Source organism: Eulemur rufifrons, chromosome 28, assembly GCF_041146395.1.
Source record: "Eulemur rufifrons isolate Redbay chromosome 28, OSU_ERuf_1, whole genome shotgun sequence".
In the NCBI taxonomy this organism is placed as follows: Eukaryota; Metazoa; Chordata; class Mammalia; order Primates; family Lemuridae; genus Eulemur; species Eulemur rufifrons.
The window spans coordinates 41,949,747-41,966,880 of NC_091010.1; the positions used below are offsets into that span (position 1 = coordinate 41,949,747).

The 17,134-nt window shown below is 41.9% G+C and overlaps 1 protein-coding gene across 2 annotated transcripts in view; it reads right to left on the reverse strand.

Annotated features, from left to right (window-relative positions):
* Nucleotides 1-17,134, reverse strand: part of MYOF (myoferlin) — a 140,502-nt gene that overhangs the window by 65,342 nt on the left and 58,026 nt on the right. The window contains exons 8-19 of one of the 2 annotated variants that reach the window (XM_069460936.1): nt 16,719-16,781; nt 16,585-16,635; nt 15,451-15,481; nt 14,806-14,921; nt 14,075-14,201; nt 12,316-12,419; nt 10,350-10,418; nt 10,206-10,249; nt 7,759-7,841; nt 5,623-5,661; nt 3,882-4,006; nt 2,690-2,806 (exon numbers count right to left, since the gene is read on the reverse strand). In XM_069460936.1, coding sequence (XP_069317037.1) covers nt 2,690-2,806; nt 3,882-4,006; nt 5,623-5,661; nt 7,759-7,841; nt 10,206-10,249; nt 10,350-10,418; nt 12,316-12,419; nt 14,075-14,201; nt 14,806-14,921; nt 15,451-15,481; nt 16,585-16,635; nt 16,719-16,781 — 969 coding nt within the window. The remainder of the gene's footprint in view (nt 1-2,689; nt 2,807-3,881; nt 4,007-5,622; nt 5,662-7,758; nt 7,842-10,205; nt 10,250-10,349; nt 10,419-12,315; nt 12,420-14,074; nt 14,202-14,805; nt 14,922-15,450; nt 15,482-16,584; nt 16,636-16,718; nt 16,782-17,134) is intronic. The other variant, XM_069460937.1, reaches the window with a different exon arrangement.

Here is a 17,134-nt window from a genome sequence, read left to right on the forward strand (position 1 = left end):
TCCCACCTCTGCTGAAGACAATCTCCTGACCTTTACCCAGGACCTCCCTTTAACAGGTTTGGGCTGGGCCACCTCTCACTGCACAAATAACAAAAGACTTAACCTGTCCCTCCCAACCGCTGGACTGAGGCAGGGATGCAGGTTTTAGTTCCCAAAAAGGAGTGCAGGATGTGTTAAAGAGATGGAAAACATTTTTGCCATTTTTTCAGGCTATTCCCTCTGTTACAAAACCCTCTGAGCCAACACTGATTTGTAACCTAACTGCGTATTGAATTACCTGGGGAGCTTTAGCCCAAACCTTATGAGTTTCAAAGCTTCTCTGTTTTAGTCCATTGTCACTTTGGCAGAGAGGAGCTTGAGAGACTTAGGCTATTTGTCAAGAGCTCTGTTTAACTAGCCACAACTAAGCCCCCTGAGCTACCCATGGTTGAGGAATGCTAGGGAAATTCTGGGTTTGAGTTTGAATTGTGTAAAAATTAAAAAGTAGGAAGTTATTTGTATAATATTAGTCAGAACTTAACAGCACGACTTCTTCATAAACCACCTAGGATGACACAAGGGAAGGGAAGGAGCTAAAAGTAGGAAACATAATTTGGAGCCTAAGTCAGGGCCCGGAAGAAAGTGACCAGTATTTAAGCCAGAGCCATCTATTAAGCCAGGGGCTGCGGAGTACAGAGAAGGTCCGGGGGAGGCTCCGCAGAGGGGTGCGGATGCCCTCTGGCCGGGCTGGCTCTGCCCTGCACACCTCCACATGGGCAAGGATTTCATCACAACTCCCTGGATGTTCTCATGCAGAACTTGCACAGTCACCCAGAGAATCCCTGATAGGACCCTCATCCTGGAGAGTCTGAGCCCTAAAAACAATAGTTTGAGCTTCTGGTCATCACCACAACTCCCAACACAGTAAGTATGAACTGTGAGCAAGCCACTGAAGAGGGAGCAGCTCCTTGGACCATCTGCAAGTCCCAAGTCCACAAGGAGCACCTCTACCACCTGCTCACCTGCCCCAGAGTCAGGCTACCCTCAATCAGGGCAGCTGAGGATCCTGGTGGCCCCCAGCCCTTTCCCACCTCCCCTCTGTCCTCAGAGCACAAAGAGGAGGCCAAGAGGAAGGAATACTAAACACCATTTAGAGAAGTCCAGAGCCTCAGCTTTTGTTCTGAGCCCTCCCTTTGTAGCCTGAATGCAAACTGCCCACAAAGCGGGAAAGTTAAAGAACATAAATTATAGCCATTAGACACTGATGGATGCTTCTTTGGGTAGGGCCTTGTGGCTATCTTTCTGATCCTCGGTAACTAGTGCACATAGTAGAGGAGGTGATATAGGGCAGTTTCAGAAGTCAGTTCGGGAAAGGAGGTGATTTTTATCAAGCAGAATATTGACAAGGGGTAATAGTTCTTGAAAATGGCTGTGATCAGTGACAAGGAGACTAGATGCCAAAAAAAATTTGCCCAACTTGCCACCTTTGGTCTGTTAACTAAATGTGGCTGACGACTGGGGGAGCAGGTGGAAGAATCTGAAGGTGTTGTTTCTAGCAACATTTATTGAGCCTTCCTGTGGGCCAGACCAGTGGGAGAACTCAAGGAGGTTCTAGTTGAGCAGGAGAAGGTTCATGGGGAGGCTCTTGACATATTGTTGACATACACCGTGCACTTTTATGTTGTTGGCTCTTTTAATTACTAAAATCCTGAAATAAGCTTCTTTGCCTATGTGTATTTAATTATTTGCAGTAAAGAGAACTATTCAAGTTCACAGAATACTCTTGAAATAGATGAGGTGTATTCAAGGTCGCACAACTCGTGGCAGTTGGGCCTGGACTGAGACGAAGATGTAATCAGGACATGACTGGAGTTTGGGAAGAACGGAGAGCTGAGTCCGCCACAAGGAGGCAGGCTGGAAGGAGACAGGGAGGCTGTCTGCCAGAGAATTGCCAATTTAGCAGGCATGTTGTCACTATTTCACCGTGTTTTCCTACTCTTGTCCCAGAACTGAAAGTAAAAGCTTTTTTAAAGTTGTCATTTGGTTTCTGTTGTAATGTGGGAAAATCAGAGCAGAGCCGGTCCCATGCTTGGAATAGGGGGTGACGGGAAGGCAGCAGCAGCTGTGGGAAGCTTGGGGGACTGGGGTGACTTGCAACCCAGCAAGGAGTGTCCCTGGGCAGAGCGGCATCAGGGAGCTGGCTGCTCTGGCAACAATTTGGATTTGAGGAACATGTGAGCACGGATCCGGGACTCTCAGAAATAGCTGGTGTTGGGGGGTTGAACTGGGAAGACTTCCTGTCTTCAAGGAGGAATGAGGGCTCAGAGCCACTGTAACACAGGCCTTGAGGAAGCACACCCTCACATGTTGGGGAGCCTGAGATACAACTGTCATCTCTGAAAACAGAAATGACGAGTGTGGCACCTATGGCATTGAATGGTGGCTCTTGTGGCCACTTTTCTATAACCCCCAATCCCAGTGAGCAAATGGGCCATTCAGCTTGGGGGTATCAGCGCTCTTGCCAGTTTTCAGTAAGGTATCAACATCTCAAAGGATGAAGCAAATCTCACCACCCTCACAGGGCTATTGTAGACACGTCCAGAGGTTGTCAAGGGCACTTGCTATGAGTCAGGTCTCCCTCCAGCTTCACCCCAGCTGACCCTTCGGTCCCTGGATGTCCCCTTTTCTGTACCGTGCATTATTTACATACCTCAACAACCAGCAGGTCATCATTTGAAATGGGCTCAAGCTTTTTATCTGGTGGTGTCTTCTCAAGAAAAGTGGTTAATTCAACCAAGATCCTGCCTCTGTAGGCAACTCCTTCTCCCTGAAAGGCAGCAACACAGAATTACTCCTCTAGGCATGAACAACAGCAAAAAGAACTCAGCTACAAAAAAATTTCTCCTTCCCTAACTTTCAAAATGAATGAGCCAGCAACTCTCCCAGCTTGATTCAGATCTTTGGTACTTGAAAGGAGAGCAACCAACGAGAATCCCAAAGAATGCCATGGGATTCCAGGGCTGAAAGGGATCTTAGCCATGACCAAGGTCAGAGGCCTTCAAATCATGCTCTCAGTCTGGAAGGGGTTCCCAGAGATTTAGGGGTGGGGTGGATGGGGCTCTAAGTCCCCCTCACTTGGCTCCAGCAGAGCAGCTCTGCATCTGTCTGTGTTAACTCAGCTTCTTTTCTCTTCTCAGAATAGGGAGGCTGCCATGCTGGCAGTCTCAGAATGGCCAGGAAGTAGAGGAGGAAGACGGTCAAGATGTGACTGAGCATGAGGAGGAAGAGTGGATACTCCTCCCCCCATATCCAGCAGTGTTGGCACTAGACGCTTCCAGAGAGGAAGGGCAGGCACCACCTCCACAGCCGGTCTTCCACCTTTCCCCTCCTCTCTCTGGCTTAGTCCCTTTCTTGAGCCTTGCTCCCAGCTAAGAGACATTTGGCTTCTGTTGTAGAAAGAGCATTTCCCGTCTCTCAGCCTTCGTGTCCTCCTCTGTGAAATGAAGGGGCTGAATCAGATCAGGAACGGCAAAGCGTTTCAGTGGGCACGTCACTGCCAATTGATAAATTCCTGGAACATGGTGTTGAAAAGAATTCCAAGGCGGCACAGTGGCTTATTAGGAAAGAGAACCAGCATTGATTACTGATGTCTGCCATAAGCATAGAAGTTGTGGGAGGTGTGGCCATTACACGGAGATAATCTCCAGGACCCTCTTCTATTCTTGCATTCCAAGACTTGAGGAGTGCGAGACTTCTCTCCTTCAACTCTTGATCAGTCGCACAATGGGTTCATGTGGTGGGGGAGGGATGCCCCCTAAATATGATACTTAATTATAACCATTATAATGAAGGAATCACATTAACCAGTGCTCCTTAATAAAAACCTTAATTGAGAAACTAACCTTTCCACTATTCAGTTCATCGTAGGGGTCTGGGAATCCCGTGTACTCTCTGGGGCTTCCATAGAGGTTCAGATAACAAGGTCCAAATGTTGGAACGAACCCCACCTCTGTTTCTCCTGTATTTACTGAGAGATAAACACCACCATTAGATTTTAGGGTTTTAACATTTAATCTGTTGAAATAAATATTAGTTATTAGTTAGGTAGGTGAGACTATTTTCCTCCATTTTGTGCATTAGTTGTATTAGTGCAAATTATGAGCACTATGGGATTTGCCATAGTTCTCTTTTCTCACTGCTATAAAATGTTAAATAAAAAACATTTGGGGGGTAGCTCACGTAAACTTATTCTTACTAACAGATAATTCTATTAGAATGAAAGAATATGAAGACTCTCAAGTTGATCTTCACATTTTTTGCAAGTTTATAATTGGTGTTGTATTAAACAAGTCATTGTCAATTGGGATAAAAAGTTATATTGTTTTGGAAAGGCATTTAAATGATGTATCAGCTTAACTTTGTACTTAAAAAATGTCATTTAATCTCAAGCATTTAGTATAAATCTGGCAGATGCTGTTAAAAAATACATGACATTTTAAAATTTTATGTCACAATGAACTGCCTGCCTACAGTTGTAAGACCATATGATATTCATAAGTGATGAGAAGATCCCCATTCATTATTTTCCATCTCTGGTGATCGTCTGATAAGCTCCTTATTTCTGCTACCTGGTCTTAGCAAGACTACTCCCCAATAAAGGGCACTTGAGGGCAATGTAAGGAAAGAGCTGGAAGAAGGGGAGATTGTGGGTGAGGGTGGGGAAATGTAAGAGCTGATTTCAGTAGTCTGAATGGCCCCCATATGGAAGAGGGATGGACTTGTCTCGGAAAGCAGAGTTAGAACCACTGCTGGGAATTGCAAGGAAGCCAACTTTGGTTCACTCAGTGTAAGAAAGAACTTTCTGTGAATTAGAGATGACAAACAATGGGACAGACAGTATTAGAAGAAATGTTGAGGCAAAGGTTTCAGCCTGTCCTTCAGGATGTTCAGATAATTCCTGCTACAGGTGAGAAGTTGACCAGATAACCTCTATGGCCCTTTCTGACTCTGTGCTTAAAACTAAGGGAGAAAGAGAAATGTGAATTAGCAGTGATCATGCCTATTTGACAGATGATGAACCTCTCAACCTCAGAGCCCTCAGCTATTAGGGGAATAATAACACCTGCCCTGGGAGAGTTGTGATGGTTAAGTGTGTGAGAGCATTGAGCAAACTTGCAAAAAATGGCCATTTCTGTGCAGACCAAAGGACACGTTATGCTCTTTCATATTTGGGAGGTGAAGACCTTCAGGGAACAAAGCGGAAAGTGTTCAATATCTTCCAACCTAGAGATGCACGTTGAAAGTTGGAATAAGTCACTTCATACATTTCAGAACAATTGATTTACTGAACATAAACAATAATAAAAAATGTTATCTCTTACAATTATTTGCAACGAAGTCAAATAGGACGGTGGTGTGCATTTATGTAATAATAAGAGACAGAGCAAAGCCTGATTAACATAGTTTTAAGCTCAGGCAGGACAACCATTCGACACACACAAAAATTATTACTCTAGCAAAACAATGTTTGAGACAGCAAAACGTAAAAAAAAAAAAGTTCTAAAGGCAATCAATTAATATATCTTTAATACGATAATAGTAGATAGGAAGATCTAATAGACAGCAAAATTACAAAGCATAAACCTGTATATGATGCAGCCCCAGCTCCCGAGGATGATAAATCTACACAGTAAAAATATTATTGGTTAAACAACAAGAGAAACACAATCATTATAAAACAGGCATTGAAAAAGTTAATCAAATCCCATGCTAGGTAAGTGGTTTAGCAACACCAGAAGAATCCCAAATTCAGACCTAAATCACCTCACCCTTTTGTGATTTATACAAGTCTCACCGGTTAAATGCAAAATGGCTCAAAACTTTGTGACAAGTGACAGACCCACCACACGTGAATAACGCAATCTCGCCAGCCCCAAGGCAGCCAGCCATCTGGGAAGAGATAACTTCCAGGGCCAAAGGAGGCCTGGTGAAGTTAACCAGTATTTTATGTTTTTAATAAAACATTTACTTGTCTTAAGGCTGACTTAGTTGGGACCAAGGCCAGAAAATCCAAGTAAATTTAGTCTAATACTGTGTAAGCAAAGGCCTGTAGTTTATTGTACATCATTTTATTCAAAGCATGGTTTATTTCTTTTGGGGGGTCAGGGGTAGGGGGAATGACAGCTTGTTATTTTGTGGCCCTGCAACAGACTGTCTGCAGGGTCTGCAATGACAGAAGGTCTCAGAGACATTGGCTAAAACTGCTTGTAACAGTTTTTGGTTTTAGTTCTTCTGGATGTTACCACCATAGCACTAAGTAAAATGCTTACGCCAATATTTCTTGAATAATTATCTTTAGATATTATTTAATAACTTCCTACTAATAATGAATGGATTTAAGTCATTTTTACTCTCCTTTCATATATAGTAGTTTTAGCATGATTTTTAATTCCTCTATTGGTTACCTTTATGATTTCATCTGCAGTCATTATACCTGGTTTCCTGACTTGACAAGAAGAGGCTACTAGTCCTCCTGCCCTTACTTCTCTCCTTCCTCCTCTCACTTCTCATCTCTATTTTCCATACTTTTACTTTTACATTGTGATGGGCAATGACATTTACACTCCTTTCTGAGATTTGGCTATAGGCTTAACTTAAAAAATCCAAAAACAATAAATCATGCTTACATTCTAGCAACCGTATAAATATTGTTCTCTGCAGAGAAAAAGGAAGGGGTTGTAATTACATTTCCTTCATTGCTGCTTCAGTATCATACCTCTGCTACTCAGCAGAGAATGTTCATATGGAATCTCTTTCCTACCTTCCACCATTTGCTTGAAATAACACCACACAGGACTTTGTATGTGTACCATACCTTCTTTGTTCACCTCTATGTTTTTCCTGGAATTTCTAATTGCCTTCCTTTTTTTGCTTCTTTGGGGAGGAAATCTATATCTTCTTCACCATATCTCTAATATCTAGTATTAGAGATTCTTATCCATGTTGTCTATAACAATGTTTTTTTCAAAACCCATAAAACACCTTAAGCAAGTTGAAGATGAGAGGGACCTTGAGTTTCCCAAGACAAAATTTTGTCCCAAATTCTCTCACTTTTTAAAATACGTTTAATCTCTCAATATATTTAGTATGTTGGCAACTACAAGAATTTTTGTTTTGGTAACAAAAAATATTGCTGGTATTAATGTGTTCACATTGAGTTTTTTCTCTTATCATCTTAACCTCTTTTCTTTGTTCCCCATTACAATTTCTGGCATATGCATAGAATCATAGTGCCAGGTATAGACAAGCAATTCTCAAGTATGGAAAAACAAAAAGAAGAGTGTCTTGGCTGCCAATGCTTGTGAGAATGAAAACAAAATACACATTATTTTAGGGAGTGGAGATTACGTGGTTCCTTGGCATCTGACCTTGTTATTCCTGTCAAGGGATTCCACTGAGAAGAGAATATTATGTTGCACTTGGGTGGACCTGTGTCAATGCCACTCCAAAAAATAAGGTGCTGGTGCTCTGTATTGACACTCAAAAATTAGCAAAACAGCTACTGGGAAAGAGGTTTGGGATGGGAGCAAGAGAGCTAAAGTCTTCAAGCTGTGAGTTGCTTCGATTATTAATTGTTTACTGGCCATCACCAAAATATCACAGAAATGGTTCACATTTGGCTTTTAAGAAACCAAGTCTATCGCCAGGTGGCTATCTCAGTCCATTCTTTCTCCAGAAGTTCTCTATCTTATCTTGTTCCAAATCTGCTGAGTGACTTACCTTCCACTTCCCCACCAGAGGCAGCAATTTTAGAGAGGTGTAGATACGTTGTTCCAACTACATCATTTTTAGTAAGACGGTCCCTGTATAAAAGAACAGGTTAAGGCCTCCACCTATGAAAACATGTCTTCATTTCAATAATAAAAAAGGTAGAGCTGGAAAATACCCCAGACCTCAGAACTCATCATGTCCAGTGGGCCTCTCAAGTTTTACTGCACTTAAGAAGCACCTGGAAACTCCCCACTCTCATCTCCCGCCCAAGCTTCTCATTCAGTAAGCCTGGGGTGGGCACCAAGAGTCCCTGTTTATAACAAGTATATCCCAATTGAATCTGATACAGAGGGTCCTCCAACCACCCTGTACAAACACTGATCCAGTCAGGTAATTCATTCTGCAGTTACGAAACTATGGTTTTACAGAGAGGTCAAGGGATTTGCCTGTGGCCACACTCAATACCATTGTCATGAAATGAATTAATCGATTATAGGCACATTACATGATGAGTGTAATATAATCAATCACCTTACACAAAATAGGTGTATAGATCTTATTTGACCATGTTCATTTTAATTATTATGATGGCCTAATAATTATAAAGAGCTATATCTAAAGGAACATTGCAGGGAGAAAAATTCCCCTCTAATTCAATTCCAATATTGATTGAGCACCAAACACGTGATAGATGCTGCTTCTCTGAGTGTAGCTGCTTACTTAGAACCTAAATCTTACCTATGTTGTGGGGACACATTAGTCCGCTACAAGTACATACAACTTTGTGTATCCTTCTGGGGGTACCTTAGACAGCCTGTGAGCCTGAACCATAAAATGGCCTCAGACTGGGTACATACTATTAAATATGAACATTCTCTCTGCTTCATTCCTCTTCATTCCATCTAGTGGCGTGCCTGCTCGGAACTCCAAGGCCCCATACGAGGGAGCAAAGGTTCAGTATTTTGGGGGAGGATTTAGCAAAGTATATTAGGTTATAGAAAGTGACTAATTAAACACAATTTGCATAAGAAAAACTTATTATTTATGGGTATCAAATCACATGCATGGAGTTTGAATCTTTTCTGTCCATCCAGATAATATCGTCTAGACTATAATTAAAGAATCCTTATCTTTCCCTCAGTTGTGCAAATACCTTACAGGATATGTAACCTAAGATCTGGCTCCAAGGATTCCCCAGTTAAACTGTGTCTCGTTGTGCAGCCTAAGCTACACTATTGCTTTGGGGAGAGCAGACTAGGTCAGAAAAAAAAACACACACACCCATTTGTAGTGACTACAGGTAACTCTGAGATGGCTCAATCTGCAGAGCCCATAGGCCAGAGTGGTCAGTTGAGCTATGTAGGTTCCAAACCCACACTCCTGAGGGTTCTTGAGGGCACTGGAGCACATTCTGTAGGTGGCCTGAGGGTCCCACCTACCTTAAAACTAGCTTACAATCATTGGAAAGGCACGATTTGTCCTCAGAATTCAGCTATGGTTCTCAATTAATTGTGATGTGGTCCTTGGACAAAATGAGATCCTCTCCCCTCCTCCCCACATGCCTGATGCCATGGTACTGATAAGGTACTAAGAGGAAAGTTAAATACATTTGGCCAAAGGAGATATGGTGGAGACAGCCAGACAGGGTGGGAGCCCAAATGGGTCACTTTCCAAATGACTGTGGGAAGCTACCTAACTGTCTGAGCCTTAGTTTCTTCACTATAAAATGAAGCTAATAGCAGTCTCTACTCCATAGGGTTACTCTAAAGACTAAATGGGATACTGTATGTAAGATACTTGGCACAGTACAAGGCACTTGGTAGTGCTCAAAAAAATGGCAACTAACATGATAAATTATGATGATGATGATGGTAGTGGTGACGATATTTGCCATGTTTCCATTGTCAGAAAACTATGGGCTGCCAGTTAATGCTCCATTCAACTAGAACCTTCCAAGAATGGTCTCATTAGGGCAATCAGTACTATGAGGCTGATCTAGTAAAAATTCTGATGGACCATTCTAACGAATTTCCTTTGCCTTCAGTTAGGTAGCTTCATTCACTTTCCTTTCTAGCAATACCAAAGAATCGTTCTTATAATGTTTTGAAGATTCTTCCTAAGAAATAGACTTTACTCTATTTCTGAAGTCTATTTTGGACAGCCTGATGATATTTCAATCCTTGATTTGTTATCTGGGGACATTTCAGATCATTTTCCCCTTGTTTTATTTATGAGGAGTTGAACCAAAATATCCAAAGCTTTTCTGCAATAACACTGTTATTAAATGTTTTTTAAAATTTTTTTAGAAAACACCTAATCCCAAGACCAGTTTATCCCCTTCCTCTGGAAGGAAAGCAAATATACTGGAAAATTAGACCATCTAGAATAATGTTTTACAATATCCAAATGTTTAATTCTTTAATGTTTAATTAGACATATGTCTATTTTTAACTCACCAGTCATATATCGTTAGTTTTATTTTTTCACATACAGAAGGAAACTGTAAAAATGAAACAGAGAAAAAGTAGTTATTTTTCTATTTATCCAGTAGCTATTAAAGTAAATACTCTTACTTTTTCTAAAAGAAAAGAAAGCCAAACCTTGATCTGAAGATTGACGACCTGATTCCACTCTGGGTTTGCATTTTTCTCAATTATATTTGTGCAAACCTGCAAAATCACCAAAGCAAAACAGTAGGTTTTTAACTTTCTAATGTCTAAAAGTTTATAATATATGTATGCTAGATTATGACTCTGGCAGTTTACTTATTAGTTATATACTTAGTAACTTGATTAAACCATATTTTTCTTGCTAATGATTTGGCAAAATATGACATGAGTTTAATACTGATCTTTGCTTCTTCTATGTGCTAAAAGCTTATTTTTAATAATTTCATTAGTTTTCCAGTTGTCAGATTTCTAACATTAGATTAATATACCAAAGCAAGAGTTAAGGCTTATGAGCATTTAATGTATACTGTTTGATAAGCATCTCATCATTAACACACCCAAACAGGTCTTTTGATTTCCCCACCAGCCTCCTCGCCCCTCTACTCCTGTTCCAGTCTTTCCATCGCGGTTCGCCCAGTTGCTCAGGGTCGGAATCAGAGTCAGCTGTAACACCTCTCCCCATCGCGTGCCTCACCCAGTGCAATAGCAAATGCTGACACTTCCATCTTCAGGCAGATCCTGAAACGTGTCTCCCCCAGACACCTGCAGTTGGCTCCTATCTGGATCCCGACTGCCTCTCTTGCCTCCTGACTTTTGTCACTCCTCTGTGTAACATCTTCAGTGAGTCCTCAAAGGACACATAGAATAAAGTCCAGATCCCTGCCTGGCTGACGAAGCCCTACCTGTTCCATCACCGCTTCTCTCTGACCGCATCTCTCGGTTTTCCCCGGCTCACTCCACCACTGCGGCCACATGGATATTCCTTTGCTGCAAGTGTGTGTCCTCCTTGGGGCCTCTCCATTGCACTCCTCCCTGCCTGCAAGCCCCTGCTCCCCAGATGTCCGTAAATCCAGGCCTTTGCTCAAATGTCACTTCCTCAAAGTTGCCCCACCTGATACGATAACCTTGCTAAATACCACTCCCCCACACCAATCACTGCATGATACTTAGCCCTGTCTGAAATTATTCAATTACTTGTTTGCTTATTTCTTGTCTGTCTCTGTTATTCCAAAGTAAGCTCCGTGAGAGCAACGGCTGTTCCATGTGTTCATTTCTGTATCCCAGCACGTGGGACAGAATCTGGTACTCAGTAGGTGCACAATAATTACTTCTCAAATTAATTAACCATCTCAGCAATCCTATGAGATTATGACCATCTCCATTTTCAGGAAATTAAAAGTCAGAGGGGTACAGGATTTGAATATCTATGGAGCGGGGTGAAGCCTGAATTGAAATCAGGCCTCATTTTGCCCCAGAGCTGAAGGCTTTTCTACCACACCCCACTGACTGTTTTAGCAAAAAAACACCCAGTCATGTGTGTGCGTGGTTTTCCAAATCTTGCTTTCACAAAAACATGGTTCAAACACATAGAAGATGCTAGTTCTTCACGCCTATAACTGTCCACGATGTGTTGCTTTTCTGCTGTGGAATCTCATTCTCCAATCTTTGACAATCTCAGTAGGTTAAAGTTATCCCTACACCTAGAATCTCCCAGATTTTTCCAGAGGAGCGGGGTGGCAGGAGGGAGCAGCTGGGTGGTGGGGGTCTACACTCTACAATATCTACCAGGGATGCTTGCGGCTGGCTAGGGAGCTTGCCTCAGATTAATATAATGCTTGGACCTGAAAAATAATTCCAAAAATTCAGTGGTAACTTTCGCTATTCTAATCTTTCAAAAGATTGAATTTTCTAATTTGAGCTCTGCATACTTTCCACTCCAAAATAAACCTGTGGAGAAGTCTGGCATGCTCAGACTCAGATAATCTGTGTTCCTGCAGAGGGCCCAGCTCATCAGGGGGCTGTTTTAACAAACAGTAAGCCGGAATTCACTCCAAGGAAAGCACAGTGTTTGAAATATTTATTCCTAGAGGCATTTGCATTTAGATCATGTACAAACCTTTTTTCCAGCAAAGGAAACTTCTACAAAAGGATCCACAAGGTTTTTCTTATCTGCATTGCCTCCAAATATTTCCTTCACTGTCTGTGAGAAGGCATCATCCACTGGAAAATAACATATCACACAGCAGAAATTAAATTTGATTCTCTTAAAAGAGCAGAAATTATTCAGCAAAATTTAAAACTTTCTCTTATACGTAAAAATAGTTGCAACAAGAATTGTTCCCCTGGGTGGCAAGAACTAGTAGCAGATAATTCTTTTTGTCTTAGCTGAAAAAAAAAGAAAATGTTTTCTCCACAAAATTTTAAAATCAACAGGAGCCCCTTGAAAAATAAATTGATAAATTATTATGTCGAGACTCAATCATTTATTGAGAGAAAAAATAAATTGATAAATTATTCTGTTGAGACTCAATCATTTATTGAGGGGAAAAAATGAGAATAAAGTTCATTCAGTCAGGGTAAGAGGCAATTCTCAAACTCAGGTGTAGTTTCAATTTGGAAAAGATGCTTTAGGTCGCAACAAGATAGGTCTAGGCTACCTTTTGCAGAGAATTCAAGAAAATTAGGCATAATCCTAAATAACACATTCAATCAACTATTTCAACAAACTCAAAAGTGAATAGAAATCAAACAGGTCAGCGTAGGAAGTATAATGTAAGGCTTAATTTATTTACTTGATTTGAGATATTTCTGAGGGAAAGATGGTATGGAGAGGCATTACAGTGTCTTAAAAAAGGGAGAAGAGGCCAGGCGCGGTGGCTCACACCTGTAATCCTAGCACTTTAGAGTGTCTAGGATTGAGTGGGAGGCTGAGATGGGAGGCTCACTTGAGCTCAGGAGTTCGAGACCAGCCTGAGCAAGAGCGAGACCCCATCTCTACCAAAAATAGAAAAATTAGCTGGACGCAGTGGCTCATGTCTATAGTCCCAGCTACTGGGTGGCTGATGCAGGAGGATTGCTTGAGCCCAGAAGTTTGGGGCTGCAGTGAGCTATGATGACGCCACTGCACTCTAGTCTGGGCAACAGAATAAGACTCTGTCTCAAAAAAAAAAAAAAAAAAAAAAAAAAAAAAAAAAGGGAGGGGTAGGGTGGGGTGGGGACAAGAGTTCCCAGGAGAAGTAGCAAACCCTGAAGAGACCCCTGGTCTGTACAGTGGGCGCTGCCTCCTGTGGACTTGGAGAAGGGTTCTGTGTCCCAGAGCCCAGCAGGGAGCAGGCAGACTCGGCAAGGCAGAAAAGATGTCAGCAGTGACAAAGGAGGAACTGGAAATGGAATCACTGTAAGCGATTCTCTTAAATGTATCTTGTAATACAATAGCAGTAGACTTCTAGTCACTGGGATTTTACCACTCTTTGCTCAGCAATTTTTAATAGTCAGCAAACACATTTATTTGAAAATAAAAGTTCACATTTTAATTTGGGATGAAAGGGATTGGAAGTGCTGACTGCTCATTTCTCTTTAGCATTCTCTAGAATAAGGGGCAAGTATAGGACATTGGCGGAAGATGAACGAGAGCAGAATGGGCCAAAGGCAAGTGCATGACAGGAACACGGATCAGCAACCAGCCAGCTGCGCCAACATGCTCAGGCAGCTTTCGGTGGGGCCAGAATGAATGAAGACAATTCCATGAAAAACACGTGGTAGGAAAGAAAGAAAGCACATAGTAGGGAACACCAATGCCATTCAGAGTATGAGTTTAACACATCTCATCACGCAGACAACTGATAATCCCGGGGCAAGATTAAATCCATACGTACTCTGGGGGATATCTTCAGCTCGGTAGATTTTCAGCAAGAAGGTCACCCACCGGAGGGCAATGCCAGCAGGGAGTAACAAATTACTCTCCACGTCATCACAGTCGCCATCGTGGTCTTGTTTGTCAGGCTATTGGGGACACGTGATTAAAACTATACTCATAGAAAAGCAGCACTTAGAAAAAGCCAAATTAATGCTTATAAAATGAAACCAATCAGAACTGTTTCCATTAGGATTTCCAGTGTTTTGGGCTTAAGAGTTCAGCTACTAGTTTTCCTTCAGCCTCAAAACTGCTCTACAAAAATCAATGCTCGTAGGTTTCTGTGTCTTTTGTAATTTGATAAGCACCAAATAGTACAGTGTGTGTGTTCCTGATGCTTGTCCAAATCTCACTGGCCACTCACTATTCTCCAGTTTGCTGCCCAATTTCCCATTTAGGGAGCAATGCCTGACTCTGCAGACAAGCCATGCTCTGTAGATAAAAAAATCAGTCTTTGTAAATGAAGCAAGGAAGTTGGGAAAACACACAAATCTTTTCTGAATTAAATGCTAGCCCACGGACACCAGGAAGGAGTCTAGGTGAGCTAGAATGGTAATTCCATGATGAAGAATTCCCCGATTATTCCATGAATTACAAGCTGTGCTCCATTTCACAATTCCTGGTACCCATACACTTAATTTGTGGTCTTTTTTTTAGTGAAAAGTGTAAAAGGTAGAGAATTTAGGGACTCACGGGAGGCTCGTCTCCAGTTCCCAGGACAAACATGCTGACTTTCATGTAGCCTTTAGCACCTGAGCCGGTATCTTCTGGGTCATGGAGAAGAAGCCATTTTCTCAGGACAGCATGACCTAACATAAAGAAGGAGTAGAAGGACAGGGACACTCTAAAGAGATGCTGACAGGTCTGTGATTTCATGTGCTGTAAGATAAACAAGCATTTTCTTGGAAGCCTCATGGTGCACGCCAAAGTCCCCAGAGGAGTCTCCATGTTAATGTCCTCTGTTCTACACGCTCCCCCTCCCCACCCCTGCCGTCCTGTCCTCATGTGACTCAAACAAGACTCTCTAAGCTGGATCAACTAATTTCATAATCTGATCTTGATAAGATCAAAATATCCTCACAAACATAGAAATCACCTACTTATGAGTGTTAACATTAAAAAAATTAGACATCCGCACTAAGCTACTGTTACTAATATTTATTCTCGCTAAGTATCCTCCCCTCTCCCCATCAAAAAAATCAAATTTTTTAATTTCTTTGACTTTAATTCCTTGACTCCTGTTCCCCCCTCTCCAAATTGTATTGGTTGCTAGAATCTTCTTCAGTGTCACAAGGCATGAACTTAAGACTTCAAATTGATGGAGAGAATATTACTTACCAGGTTCATCATAAACGAATCCAACATCAATCTGGGAAAAAATAATTTAAAGTAGTTTGAGTAAATTTTAAAAGCAGTCTAGTCACTATAAAGAAACAGTCATGATTATATTTAAATATAATGCTCTTGACTAGACTTAAATTTCCTTCAGACCCAACATTCCCATCTTACCCTCTGCGTCCCCAATGCCTTGTCTGATGTGTGGCACGTAGAAGACCCTCAATAAATCACTACTGAATGAATGAACTAGTCTTAGAGCTGGAAGGGACCATGGAAATAGGGTGACCAACATGTTCTAGTTTGCCAGGGACTTTCCCAGTTCTAGCACTAAAAGTAACAGGCAAACTGGGACCATTGGTCATCGTATAGAAATTCACCTGGCCCAGCTTTCTGTCCAATCCTCCTCCCCTTCTTCCTCCAGTTAATGCTAATATTAACATAACCATTGACTGGGCAGTTCAATGTGTCAGGTGCTGTGCTAGGTACTTACATATACTATCTCATTTAATCTTCACAATGACCCCATTTCACAGATGAAGATTAGAGAGGTTACGTGAGTTCCCCTGGGCCATGTGGCTCACTGGTGGCAGACAGAGTATGAACGCAGGTCTGCCTGGCCCAGATCAGCCTCCAGGACTTCTAGTGACTGGCTCATTCCTTCGGAGGTAGCCTATTCCAGGTAGAATTGTTGGGAAGAAGCCAACCAGGTATTTGTCTTTTAATTTCAATGAGAGTTTCTTAGAAAAGCACCTTGAATCTCTTGCCTGGTTTGGCTTTCCTTTCACACTCCAGACTTATAACTGGCTTTGTATTAATAGATGGAGCTCTGGGGCCACTGGTAAGTGGAGCTGGATGGTGGGCTTCTTGCCGTACAAGTGTATTTTCTTTCAGTCACAGATGGAAATCTGGCAGGGCCCTGATGTGGCAGCTTCGGGGCATCTTGCTTTGGGGCACTGCTAGGTGTTGGACTTTAGAAGTCGGCAGGCCCCAGGCAGCCCTCGGCAAGGATCATGGTGTTCATCTCTTACACGTGACCCTAAGATGTCACCAAGATGGGTACCCAGGAATCAGATGTTCTATTATGAACATTCTCATCTTTATGTAAGTTGAATGAAGCAGACTGTTGTCACCTACCTTAAATTCCCCCATCAGACAATCTGCCCGCAAAGAGTGGGAATTATAAACCTGGAAGAAAGAAGAGGAGTGACGAGGTGACCGGCACTGGCTGGCAGTGAGTGTGCGGCACCTTCTCACTCGCCCAGCCTTACCCGGATGCTGATGATCTCATCCATCAGCTCAGAAGGGGTCGTGTTGACATTGTAGAAAAACAACTGTCAAAACAACAGGGAAAATGTTTCAATGTTAGCAGGGGATTCAGCTTTAGTGGGATCCAATGATATAATTTTGGGGGCCCTCCTAAAAAAATACAAAACAGAAATTCAAAATCAGACTTAACCATATGAACACATTGTAGGGCCTTGGAAAAGGCCCTGAAATTAAAGCTTCATGGTAAACCCACGTGGTGGAAAAAGGAAAAGGATTAACAAATATAGCATTTATTTAATTAAATAAAATCGTTTATTTGGGACTAGGTATCTAAAATCTAAATGAAGCAAAGATCCAAGGCTAATTCATGTTGCAACTCTTACTAAAATAGGTGCTTAGGGCTGGCACGACCTAAGGT